The 14,217-nt window shown below is 34.3% G+C and overlaps 1 protein-coding gene across 43 annotated transcripts in view; it reads right to left on the reverse strand.

Annotated features, from left to right (window-relative positions):
* Positions 1–14,217, reverse strand: part of FIP1L1 (factor interacting with PAPOLA and CPSF1) — a 68,380-nt gene that overhangs the window by 32,261 nt on the left and 21,902 nt on the right. For 18 of the 43 annotated variants that reach the window (XM_082390646.1, XM_082390647.1, XM_082390641.1 and 15 more), the window contains 2 exons: positions 8,466–8,573; positions 1,113–1,206 (listed from right to left, as the gene is read on the reverse strand). In XM_082390646.1, coding sequence (XP_082246772.1) covers positions 1,113–1,206; positions 8,466–8,573 — 202 coding nt within the window. Of the gene's footprint in view, positions 1–1,112; positions 1,207–5,401; positions 5,447–8,465; positions 8,574–14,217 lie in introns of all 43 variants that reach the window. The other 25 variants (XM_082390622.1, XM_082390624.1, XM_082390649.1 and 22 more) reach the window with 2 other exon arrangements.

A 14,217-nucleotide genomic window follows, 5' to 3' on the forward strand; every position in this document is an offset into this window, starting at 1 on the left:
TATCTTCCATTTTAGAAATAATTTACCTTTAAAGGTGTTAAAAAGAACATTTACATAATTTATTAAAGGTAATAAAGAATCAAAACACTGGACATCTTTTAAAGTACTCAGAGAAAGAAAATAAATAATGAAAAAAAGTGTGGTCAAGCTAATAGCTGAAAGTCTCAATTACTCAAAGTTCAAACTTGAATTATACAAGCTACTAATAACTCATCTTCTTTCATTCTTTCACTTGAAAAACAAGAGATGTACTTCACCCAGAAATGTCACATTAAATAAATTATGGTATAGTCATACAATAAATCTATCATGAGGAGGTGTTAAATATTTTTAAGAATATGGGAAAATGCAAATGATAATTTTATATGGAAAAAAAAAAAGGATACACAAAAATATAACCATAGTAGTATCTATCCCAATCTTGCTTAGTGACGAGGAAGAGATGTACCAAAATGTTAAGAGTGGTTATCTTTAAGAATTTTTTTGTGTGTGTGATTTTTTTTTTTTAATTTATTTATTTATGGCTGTGTTGGGTCTTTGTTTCTGTGCAAGGGCTTTCTCTAGTTGTGGCAAGCGGGGGCCACTCTTCATCGCGGTGCACGGGCCTCTCACTTATCGCGGCCTCTCTTGTTGCGGAGCACAGGCTCCAGACGCGCAGGCTCAGTAATTATGGCTCACGGGCCCAGTTGCTCCGTGGCATGTGGGATCTTCCCAGACCAGGGCTCGAACCCGTGTCCCCTGCATTGGCAGGCAGACTCTCAACCACTGCGCCACCAGGAAAGCCCAAGAGTGGTTATCTTTAGATGGCAGAACTATCGACGGTTTTATTTTCTTCTTTAAACTTTTCCTATTTTCCTTTTTTAGTCCAATGAGCCTATATATCACATTTATAGCAAGGAAAAAAAAATATCTTACTGAAAAAGATCCAAAGGTTATAAATTTTAAACGGAACAGCTTTTGTAATAACATGGTGATTGATTCCACATTTTAAATCCCCTTTGTAGCACCTAAATCACCTTACACATAGCATAGTGCTATGAATGAATAAATTAAATTAGAACACAGATATAATCCTTCATTTAAAAAAAAAAAAAACTTTTAAAATACTAAACCTGTATGTTGCTGTTTTCATTTGCCCGTCGCCTTCCTTCTACTCGGCTGATAGTTATAGTCTGACCAATAACATCAATTGCCCCAGGTAATCTCCTGTAACATAAAAATTAAATCATTTCAGTTTCACCTAATTAGATGTTTGGACAATAACACAAATATTAGGTGAGAAATAAAGCCTAAAACCCTTTGCAATGTAATTTAAAATAAAATCAGATCACAACACACATTGAAAAAACATCACTTAGATCTCACTACTTTGCATAGTCATAAAAACTAAGTTTCATTAATAAGCTAAGACCAACACACCCAACAATGATCATAATGCTAAATTTTAAGTATTTTTGTAGGTTTTCTTCAAAATTTACTATTTTTTAATAGTCTCCAAGTGAATTTATCTTTGTGGAACTGAATCAGTAGCAAATGCTAAACAAATGGAAATAAAAATTTTTGGCCACTATAATTGTAACACATATCAAAGTTCTATTACAGAAATCTTAAAAATTCCTCAAAAGGGCTTGAAAAGAAATGATGCTCATTTTGATACATAAAGGTTATCTTCCTTAGTGATTTATTCTGAGAATTAGAAAAAATAAATAGGGAACCACTTTTTCATTCTTGATAACTTGCCTTTAGATAGAAAAATTCAAATATTTAAATGCCAGCCCCACCTCCAATTGTATTTACAACCATTAAAGTTTGTGAGTAGATGGAAAAACAGTCTATCACAAAATAATGCTGCAAATTTAATAGGAAAATCTAACAATAAAAGAAAATAAAATAACATTAAAAGCCATTTTTACGTGTAGCTAAGAAACTTATAAAAATATATATGCTTAACAAGATACAGAAGTCACTTGTAGGAATTGGCAATGAAAAGTGGATGCAAATTAGATGAATTTCTCTTCATCTATCTTTCAGTTCTGAACAATTCTGTTTTTAAAATTTTATAGAAGTAAAACAATCAAAGTACAATAGATCCTTCAGGTCACCACAGTTATTAGGTTCTTAAAATGACTAATAACAGCAGCTACCAATTATTGAATGACTACATTCTATACCTAAACCTCACAATAACCCTTAACTTAAAAAATTAATATATACTTGTTAGAGATGATAAAGCTAGAGCCAGAGTGATGTCACTGACCTCAGTAATAATTACATGGCAAAACTAACTTTCACACCTGAGTCTTCCTGATTCCAAAGCCTCAGACCCCTTCCCTTGAGCCATGCTGCCTTCTAGCAAGATAAGCAGCCTTTGAAAATCTTAAGACTTTTGGAAATCAAGAACTAGTGAAACTATGTTTCAAGTAAACCTTGAAAAGCCCCATAAATAATTTTATGCTCACAAAAACAAGAAGAGAGCCCTATAAAAAGTCTATAATGGCATTTGAAATGTCTTCAACTTCATAGTTAATTCCTGCTTACCATCCTGCCACTTAAGATTTCTGTTAATACATTTAAAAAATGTTCAAGCCTTTCTGACTTTATGCCTAGGTCATTGACCCCCTAGGTTCCCTCATGATCTCAAAGATCAAAAGTGATTTTACTTAACTTGTACACTTCAGTGCAGCTGGGAAACTATCCTAACAGTCACACATTATAAAAATTGAAATACTTCTGACAAAACAAATATTGCTCTAATTTTTTCCTAAAACTTAAAATACTTACAAAGCTATGACCACTATAATTTCATATCAAAGCACATGCCATCAGCTCTCCCATATATAAACACATCTCAGATCCAACAGCCCAAAAGATAAAGATGTATATTCTGAAACCAGGATTGCCCTCACCATTTATTACTACCTAAACTTCATTGTAAAAAAATCCTTATTTCTACCCTACTATTTTCTTTTCCATTCTCTTCTATTCTCAATCGCTGGATTCTCCCCTCTCCATCTTCTTAAATTTATTCCCATCAAGAACAAATTCTCACAAATTTGTTTGGATTTGCAACTTGGATTATAAGTTCTCTGAACTGTTAAAAGTAGCAAAAGGGGAAAGATTCTATAACTTTTGACCATGGATTTCTAAGGACTTCTGCTACCAAAAATTCTGGGACACATGGGAGTACTCATTTATTAAAGTTTATCTTCAATATGTTCAGAGATGTCTGATTACCTTTTTCAGCTTTAAATGGATTGCTCTATCACTAAAGATTCAAAATGGTAAATACTATGTTTCTAAAACATACAGGACTTCCCTGGTGGTGCAGTGGTTAAGAATCTGCCTGCCAATGCGGGGGACACGGGTTGGAGCCCTGGCCCAGGAGGATCCCACATGCCACGGAGCAACTGGGCCCGTGTGCCACAACTGCTGAGCCTGAGGTCTGGAGCCCACAAGCCACAACTGCTGAGCCCACGTGCCACAACTGCTGAGGCCTGCATGCCTGGAGCCCGTGCTTCGCAACGAGAGGCCACGACAATGAGAGGCCCACGCACCGCAGCGAGGAGTGGCACCCCGCTCACCGCCAACTGGAGAAAGCCTGCACATAGCAACGAAGACCCAACACAGCCATAAATAAATAAATATTTTTTTAAATAAATAAATAAAATAAAATAAAAACATACAAATGAGAAATTAGCCTTAATAAATGTATATCACTAGAGGGAGTCTAGAAAATTGCAATTCCTTGTATGTCCATAATAGTAACAGCTCCTTGCCCAAGCATTTTTACCACACAAATTGATTTACCTTAATCAGAAATTTTGTTAGAAATATTTTACAACAGACACATATGTACCAAAGTAACAAAAATCACTTAATATTTAACACAGGTGAATAATTAAACATCAATTCTGATGTCACATTATGGAAGACAATATTGAACCACATTATTATTAAAGTTTCTGATGTACCACTTTCTATTTCAATGAATAAAAAAATTTAGTAGAGCTTCACCATGAGGATCTACTGTAACTTGGATTTCTACATAGCACAGGTTTGACTGGGTTTACAAATTTGTTCAATAAGGCAGACAGCTAATGCAGTTATCAAGATTCTCTTCTCTATATTGGACTCAATCATATAGTAAAAAGCTGAAAGAGAGAGCAACTAACCACAGTGGACAGCTACAGTTTCATTAATCTACAGTTTAATACAGGCAGTGAATATTCACAAGAACCTCTACCTGTCCTCCTAGCACAGATGAATATGAAAACATCTCTGAAATTTTAGTGGAATTAAATTAAAATGACATATTTTGATGATTCTGATGTTCCAGAGAGGGTATGAGAGCTACTTACATAGACACAATAGAAATCCTAAGAGTAACAAAATCAGAACCAAGGGAAAACAGACAAAAGGTTAGTTATTAGTCTTTGGCCACAAATTTATCTCTGAGCTTATTTTTTACCAGCCAAAATAAAAAACAGTCTTCATAACAAAAGTCTTTAATGTGCATTAAGAGAAAAACAAAGCACTAGCTCTGAAGATTACTGTTCTTGGTAATAACAATTGCTAGTATTTATTGAACACCTACTATGGTGCTAGGAAAGCACTGTTTTAAGCACTTTATATAGATTTACTCCTCATAATAATCCTATGAGGTAGCAACTATTATTATTCCCATTTTAAAGATGAAAGTAAAAAGAAAAAAGTTTCTCCTCTGAGTCCATCTTAAGTGAAAGTATGATAGAGTACACTAGTTTTTAAACTTTTTAAACCACAAAACAGTTATTTAGGAAATACATTTTACACAGCAATCCAGTATATACATTATATTAAAAAACCCAAATATTTCATAAAACAGTACTTACTTACACTTACTATAAAGGAAAAAGAATAACATTAATATCAAATATGATTTTATTAATATTTACAAATAACACAGGAAAAAAAACAAAATAAAACCAAGAAATATTTGGTGGCTGAGACCAGCAAATTGATTTCACACCCCACTAATGGATTAGGGGTTCTCAACTTTGCCTGCACATCAGAATCATCTAGAGAGTGTTTAAGATCCCCAATGCCCAGAGTGCACACCAAATACTTAAATCTGAGTCTCTCAGGTCTAAGCATCAATATTTTTTGTAGCTCTCCACGTAACTCCAATACAGTGCTAAAGTCGAGGACTACAACTAATGGCATGCCCAAAGAAGAGACTTATATTTTGTCTTCTTCTAGAAAGAACTTAAAGCAGTTAATAAAAATTAATGTTTTTATTACTCAATAAATTTAAAGTCATATCTAAAAAGGTTTAACAATTATGGTAAGGATTTCATTACATACATACTTTCATATTGATCTTTTGAGTTCTGTGGACTGACAGTACTGCTTCTATACTTACATTCCATTTTTCAAGTGGAGACTTCTTAATAAAAAAGAATTCTGTCTAGAAAAGTGATACACGTCCAAAAAAAAAAAATCACAGAATTTAAAAACTGTCTTCAGGACATTAATTTCCTATCACACCATATTTAAAGAGACTGGTAAAGCCTATGATGGGAGCAGAGATCCAAAGGGAACTAACACTTTAGTGGGTGCCCTGCAAGAGCGTTTTCACAGGCTTAAAAATTATTTCCTCCGTAAGTACATTGAAAGTAAGGTGTAAGTCCAATCAGTTTCATTTTCACAGATGTGGAAAGAGGCTCTTTTGTGAAGTACCGCGCCAACGTCAATATTCAGGCTTGGGTATGACCAACTCCAAACCCCCTCCTACCCACAGAATGTTTTCCATGCTAATTTTCTGGGTCCTGAATTTTTAAAATGTCATATTACTTGTTAAGCTATATTAAAAACAAACAAAAAACCTTGAATACTTAAAAGGTGAAATATGCTAAAATTTGACTCACTGGAGGACATAAATTGTGTTTATTAGGGCAGCCAAGTTTACTTACTTTTGTGCAGAGCTTGGAATAAAGCTTTACCAGCCATATTTATGCTTAGTTGCATTTTTTAAATGTATCACTGATAGGAAAAGATATGTTTCTACAGGTAATTTAAAAAAAAAAGGCCTTCATATGTCCAATCACACAAAATCTTACAAGCTACACGTATAACAACATGCATTCAGAGTGCTCAAATGCTATGAAGTACAGGTACGTTTTTTCAGTAAACGACTTCATCAAGACATAATAGTAAGCAGCAAGAACAAATGAGGGAGTCAATCTTAGATTTAATGTTCATTTAACATCCACTTTTAAGTTTTGTTTGTCTATTATAAAACATGCAAGCAGGTTTAAATATTTTAGTGATTCTACATTGTAAAGCAATTTTTACTATTCCTCCTTCAAGAGTCTGGGTTAGTTTAAAAGTATTCTGATATTGGAAAACAAGCTTAATAAAACAACCTAGAATTTGCAACTAATTACCTAAAAGGAGCATAGTTTAAGACTGTAAAATGGAAACAAAATACAGAAATAAATTGGACATTGGCATAAGGTTATAGCAATCATCCATATTGCCTATTCCAATTTTCTGTGTTCATTAAAACTACTTCATTCTTCTCACTAATTCGCTTTACAAGAGTTACAAATCTGTACGAAACAAACTTGCACCAATAAAATGTTATTGTTATATACTATAGTTAGTTTACAGATTTAAAAAAACACTATAATATATAAATTAAGAGTAACAGGGTGAGAAAAGTCTGGGTCTCCAAATACAGTAATTTATGAAAAGGATCTCAACCATCATTTAATCGTTCTTTACAAAGAGAGTTAAGGAATGCTTTAAAAAAAACTCCCCATTTCTCAGTTACATTAATTACAAGAGCTGGAATCTCATTTTTTATCTTATGCTATAAGAAAGTGTATGTAGCTTTCATCTACAGTTGTTTTTTCTTTTTAATTTTCAAAAGCACAAAATACACACTGAAAATACAGTGTCAAATTTCCTACTACCTATACTCCCTGAGACTAATCACAAAATCAGAATAGGGAGTTTTCTGAGTCACCAAACCATCTTTTGGGGTACGGGGGGGCAGGGGGGTGGGTAGCGAGGGGGAAGTTATATAGTCTAAGCACTGAAATGTATCACTTTCAGATTTAAAAACTAATATTTTCCTTATAAAATGGCCAATTTATTTCAAGAAATAAACTGTTATATCAAAAGCATAACTATTTTAAGATAAAAATTATAAGTCAAATGGTTTATATAAAAGAAATTTCAGATGTTAAAGTAATAGTAGCATGGGACTCCCCTGGTGGTGCAGTGGTTAAGCATCTGCCTGCCAATGCAGGGGACACGGGTTCGAGCCCTGGTCCGGGAAGATCCCACATGCCGTGGAGCAACTAAGCCTGTGCACCACAACTACCGAGCCGAGCCTGCACTCTAGAGCCCGCGAGCCACAACTACTGAAGCCAGCACGCCTAGAGCCCGAGCTCCGCAACAAGAGAAGCCACCACAATGAGAAGCCTGCGCACCGCAACGAAGAGTAGCCCATGCTCACCACAACCAGAGAAAGCCCACGTAGCAACGAAGACCCAGCGCAGCCAAAAATAAAATAAAATAAATACATAAAAAACAAAACAAAACACACATTAATACAGCATCAAGCTGCCCAGGAAGAAAGCTTTAAATTCACCAAAAAAAACAAACAAAATACACTCCCATATACTATTACCTTATTTAAAACTTCAAACGATAAATTAAGAAGGTATCTTAGTCTGTATTTCTAGTCAAGCAAAGTATAACTGCTTAGATTGTACAGTCAAGCAAAGTATAACTGCTCATTGTTGGCAATGCATTTTCATACCCTAACACACTTGCTTCTCATTACATCACTTAGGATAGAAATTATTATTCCCATTTTCACAGGCTCAGAGAGTTTACAATATCCATCCAAGGTTTTGTATGCTTTGTAAATTTAAGATTTAGAACACAAACCAAAATTCTATGGAGGGTGGAGTATGAAGAAAAAGCATAGCAACAATAAGGGAGACAGTACTTCCTAGACCCACTTAATAGAATGGCAGGTTTATGCACTGTAGTTGGGAAATAAAGATTGGAAAGATTCAATGGCGTCCAATTTTATAGGTCCTAAAGACCGGCTCAGAGGGCTCAATTTTATTCCAGGTAGTGAAAAGCACCCAGGGGTTTTTGAATAGGGTATGATACAAGATAGGAAAATTGAACCTGCAGCAAGGGGAAGGAAAACATTTATTGAGCACCCATTAGCATGGTTCCAGGCAATTTATGTTATAAAAAGCTAGAGAGACGAGGGGCGAGACATGAGGTGATATGGGCTGATTCATAAGGTAAGTGTAAAAACCCTCAATTCTATACTGAAACAGTGTAATTCAGGGGGGAAAATGGTACAGCCTAGTCAAAATTTATTATCTTTCTAATAAGATAAAATAACACTGATGACCTAAACATCAGGAGTATCCAATGTTTAAAAATAGCCTTACCTTAGATCAGGTGATTCGGCCCTCCCATATTGATCCTGCCACTTCCCAACGCTTGAATTGGCTTTTTTGGAGGCAGTACTTGTCTGAGACTGAGAAGAGGTGCTGTTTCTGGTGAGATAAATTTTCTATGTTTTTTCTTACATACTGTTGTCTCTGACCCCCCTTGTTCTGTTTCTTTTTTCCTTGACATGCTTTTTCTAAAGTCCTTTAGCATGTTCCGATAGTATCATTCTCTTCAAGTTATATGAAATACTTGTTGTGGAACTAAGACTGCTAGTGGTATTCAAATATAGATGTCTTTGTTATCAACATTTTATTAATTCTAGAATATTTTTAGAAATACTTCTCAAAATAGACAGTATGATGTCAAAATGCAGAAATGAGAAAAGAACCAAAGGCTTACTTCAGGTTATATATATTATCCAGAAATAAATTTCAGTGCTTTTACAAATTAATAACATTAATTTCTGCAGTTTCATAAAACCTTATTTGAAATGTTGGTATTTCTTTCCCTAATTCTTCAATAATAGAAATAAATATTGTTAGTGTAACCAGTTAACAGCAACACTGTTTCATAAAAGCCTATATTAAACATATATTTCATTAAAATTCCATTTCAGAATTAAAGTCTTTCAAAGTAAAATTCTAATAAAAGTTAATTTTATCCCTGGTGTTCACCTATTTACACTCTTGCCAATCCTTTAAAGGAGTAATAAGACACTCTTTCAAAGTAATAGGAAAAACATGTTTATGTAGCTGCTTATTTATGTAAAAAAAAAAAACAACACAGGAAGACTAAGCCAGTAACTAGATGAAACGGTTTATTGACAGGAGTGAAAAAAATTGCAAAAAGAGTGACTAATCTGAGTATACTTTTGGATAGTCTTGCCTTTGGAACTAAGTTAAATGTTCTAGATATGTAGAAAGTAAGTCAATAAGCATGGAGGAAAAGAAATGCTAATACTGAACAGAAACAGAAACAATGGATCAAATTATCTTTTAAGTGATTAATGTATATAACCACTCTGAAGGAAATTTCTGAACACAATATTTTGACTATATACCCTCAATCTAAGAAAAAGAAAAATTGAAAGAAATATTGAATTCTATTTAATAGGTTTGTTTTTTGTAATGGTAGGTGCACAGTTCTAATCTATTTTGTCTGTTATTTCAGTATTAAGCAAATGAGTGTATATATTGAACTTGTTGGAACTAGGTTCTCACTGTGGGAAAAAGGAAGATGCAATACAAAATAGGGAAAGAGGAGTAGAACCTGTGGTGTCAAACTAGAAGTAAAAGAAACATGACTATATGACTAAAATTTTATAAAAATAACATACATATGGCAATTTCACATTGAAATTGCTTGCTTTTTCCTAGCTCTGAGTGTTGAAAAGACCTAGAAATAGTGACACCCCAATAGCAATGAGCATAACTATTGCCAAGACTGTGGTTTCTAATTACCATTTCCCACTAAAAAGCATCAGGATTCCTTCAAGAAATGGCTGCTTCTAGGGAAGGGGCAGGGAAAGTACAACGGTAAGACTGAAACATCAGAAAATAAAGAAATCCTCAAAAAAAGATGATGGGGACATGTCAAAAGGTCAGAGGAGCCAGTTTGAAGAGGCTCCCACGGACCAAATCTGGAACAATTTGAGCATCAATATGAATTACAGTATATATATATATGTGTGTGTATACGTATATATGTGTGTGTGTATGTGTATATATATAGTTTATATACCCCATTTATAAGCCTCACACACACTCACACATAAAATAAAAATTAATGAGTCTAATAATAAATAAGTAGGTGAGGGAGGTGGAAAAGCTCATTTTTAAAGTAGAATGCCAACTAATAAACGTAACAGGAATAACAGAGTTAGACAATGACTATTTTCAGTCATTACAGTAATAATAGATTAAATCAAAAATCATAAACGGACATTAAAATTCATGGAAAGTTCAAAGACAAATGGAATATTTATGCAGTCCCCTCACAGATTACTTATTTATACAATAACTTTGCAGAAACGCAAAGGACACCACCACGACTAAGTAATTAAAGTTATCACCACTAATAATGGGACAAACTGACATCATGTACCTACAGGCTGATTCACTGAGAACACCACATTACTTATGTAGTATTCCTGCCCCAAAAGCAAAGCCTGAATCTAATAACGTGGGAACATCAAGCAAACCCAGACTGAAGGATGATTTACAAAATAACCAGATTGTACTCTTCAAGTCAATGTCAACAAATACAAAGAATGTTCAAGAAGCTGTCCCAGATCAAAAAAGAATAAAGAGATAAAAGAGTTAATTGTAATGAATAATCCTGGACTGAATCCTAAATCAAGGAGGAAAGAAAAGAACTGCCATGAAAGATATTATTGAAATAATCAGCAAAATTTATGGCTTGTATATTAAAGTACTGATTCATTATGAGATGTTCTGACATTGATTAACTGTTTCCTATAATTACGGAACACAATGTCTTTGTTCTTAGGAAATATATGCTGAAGTATTCAGGGGTAAAAGGGCACAATGTCTACAATTAGCATTCAAATGGTTCAGGAAAAAAATATTTTTGAGAAATTATAAAGCAAATATGGCAAAATGTTAATAACTGGTGAATCTGAGTGAACAGTGTATAGACTTTAATACTTTTCTTGCAACTCTTTATAAGTTTGAATTTTTTTCAAAATAAAACATTAAAAAAATGAAAACAATAAATGAAGGGGGCACAACAGGGGCTGCTGGTAGTAATGGTAACATTCTGCTTATTGATCTATATGAAAACTTTTAAAGATTAAACAAAACATTCTGATATATCAAATATTAACAATTTGCTGGGCAGTACAGAAAGTTAGAAATCCAACATTCCTACTGATAAAGTACAAAGAACCATTAAAAAAAAATTTTTCTGTGTAAACATACCATTAGCCATTTATATATTAATATGGCAATCTAAGATTTTAAACAACAGAAATACAGTGATTAGGTCAGTAGTACACTTCATTACTGCTAAATATTTGCTGTACAGTCTCTATTATGACTTACATGACATTATTGTCTTCTCCCTAAAGTCAATAAAATTTTACTTTCAAAAACATCTAATTTCCATAAATACAGAGAATAAAATGGAAATACTTTATAAATATAAAGAATAAAACACAGATATTTAGGGAAATACTTCACAGTGGCTGAGAAGTATCCTTTCCATCAAGCGAAGATGAATCCAGAAAACAAACTTTTCTAATGAGCAATGAGTACTGTTCTCTGCATCCAAAAGTGACAGTATTGACATGTTGCGTCTGTTTCTACAAACTGTGGTGGTAATTATCCATTCTTTTCAGCATAAGTGATGAATCTGCTAATTTTTGACATTTTTTTTTTTTACTTCCTTCTTACTGTGCCTTATCCACCAGTGTCCTCCCATCACTCCTTATCCATCTCTCCTTCATCTCTCCTTAGATCCATGATCCATCATTATAATCACTCTCTCAAGTACACTCTCACCTTCCTTGCCCCTCTCTCCCTTGGGCATATTTGCCTGGTATAACTTCAACCCCTGCTAAATCCAACTCTAGCTACTCTTCATGAACACGTGAATACCTGACAAGGGAAAGACAAACACACCCAAACAAACTGACTTGTTTCATTTTCAACCTATGGCCATTAACCTCAAGAAAAGTTGGAAATGTACAGTCTCTCCCCATGTCATAAATTTTTCACTCTGCTCATTCCCATCAGCATATAAAAATGCTGTGATTTCTCCCACCTGGAAAAAAAAGCCATCTCTTCACCCCACGTTTCCCTCCAGGTAACTGCCTAGCAATCCTGCTCCTTTCCCCCGGGTTTATTCACACACCTCTAAATAACTATTTCAGGCCTCCTCTCCTCTCAAACATTCAACACCCTCTTCCACTATTCTCATTTTCACCAGATAAGTCTGCATTCTATGCTGCTGGAAAAAACTGAAGCAATCAGAAAGAGAACTTTCAGTTGTTTCCATCACCATTAACCACCCACCTACCTTCACCTGCCCTTCCTCCTATTACAATGAGCGAATTGTCCATGCTTCTCTTTAAGGCTAAATCCTCCACTTGCATGTTACATCCCACCCCCTCTGACCTTCTTAAGGACACTGCTCTAACAACTGTCCCTTCTCAATTCTCGCATCATCAATTTTCCCCTCTAGTAACTCATTCTCATAAATATAAAAACATGCTGTAATTTCTTTCATTTTGGCAAAAAACCCTCCTCCTGACCCCACAATTCCCTCCAGATACTGTCCCATTTCTCTGTCCCCTCAAAAGAGAAAAAAGAAAAAAACTCAAAAAATTGTTCATTCTAATTCCTTTCCTCCTATCCTCTCTTGAATCCATTCCACAAAGTCTTTTTTTAAATCTTCACCTTATACCACTGAAAATGTCCTGGTCAGAATCACCACAACCTTTGCATTTTAAAATCCAACAGTCATTCCCAGTCCTCTTCTACTTGGCCAATCAATATTTATTTGATAGTTAAAACATTCCTCCTATTTTGAAACACACCCTTTTCAAGACATACACTGGGTTTTCCTCCTATTTGATTAGTCATTCTTCTCTACTTGTCTCCTCTTACTGTTCCATCCTTATTTTTCTGACCTGCATTGGAGTGCCTCAAGGCTCTGTCTTCTTACTACTTCTCTATTAATACTTACCTCATTTACAATCTAATTCAATTTCACAGATTCATTTAAGTACTATTTAAACACTGATCACTCCCAGATTTGTACCTCCAGTCCATACCTTTCCCCTTACTCCAGATCTACTTATCCACTTCCCATGCAAATATTCCACTTGTATAACTAGTAGGCACCTCAATTTTATCAGATTCTAAACTGAACTTTTGGTCTCCTCCCTCCAAAAAGCATTCCTCCTATAGTCTTTTCCGCCTCAGATATAAAAGATCTTTTATGTCTTCTGAAATGTATCCAGTATCTGACTGTGTCTCACCATCTGCACCACTACCACCGTGGTCTAAGTTACCATTATTTCTTGTCTAGATAACTGTTACAGCCTCCTAACTGGCCTCCCCATTACTGCCCTTAATTCCTCTGTAGTCTGAGCTTAATAAAGCAGTTAAATTTAATTTAACTTTAAAGACTTTAAAAACCTAAATCAGATTATTTCATTCCTCTGCTCAAAATCTGATGGTGACTCCCCATATATTTCACTTACAGGGAAAGCCAAAACCCTTATAATGGCACAATGTCCTATATAATCTGGCCCAAATTTTTAAAAAAGAGGGGAGGGGGGTGGAAGTGGGCAAAACACAGAAAAACTGCTATTGATTTTTAAAAGTTCAATTAGTTTAATTATGATAATAACAAACATCCATAGAATATTTATTATGTATGTACCACTGTGCTAAACACCTTACATAAATTAATCCATTTAATATACATAACTATTCAGTGAGAGTATTATGTAGTATTATTACTGTATTTTATAGATCAAGAAATGAAAGAACAAGAGGATTGGGCGATGTGCCCAATACACACTAGCTAGTAATACACAGCTAGTGTAATTCACAGCTAGTAAGTAATAGAGCCAGAATTTGAGCCAGAAGTCTGGCTCTAGAGTCCAAGCTCTTAATATCATTCTACAATGCAGAACACCATAAACTCAATGAATGAAGGTTGGCCTCTTTTAAAATATGAAGAAAAAAAAAAAAAAAAGAATACTACATATTAAAAGAA

The sequence above is a fragment of the Balaenoptera borealis genome, assembly GCF_965194805.1.
Source record: "Balaenoptera borealis genome assembly, chromosome: 4".
Taxonomy (NCBI): Eukaryota; Metazoa; Chordata; class Mammalia; order Artiodactyla; family Balaenopteridae; genus Balaenoptera; species Balaenoptera borealis.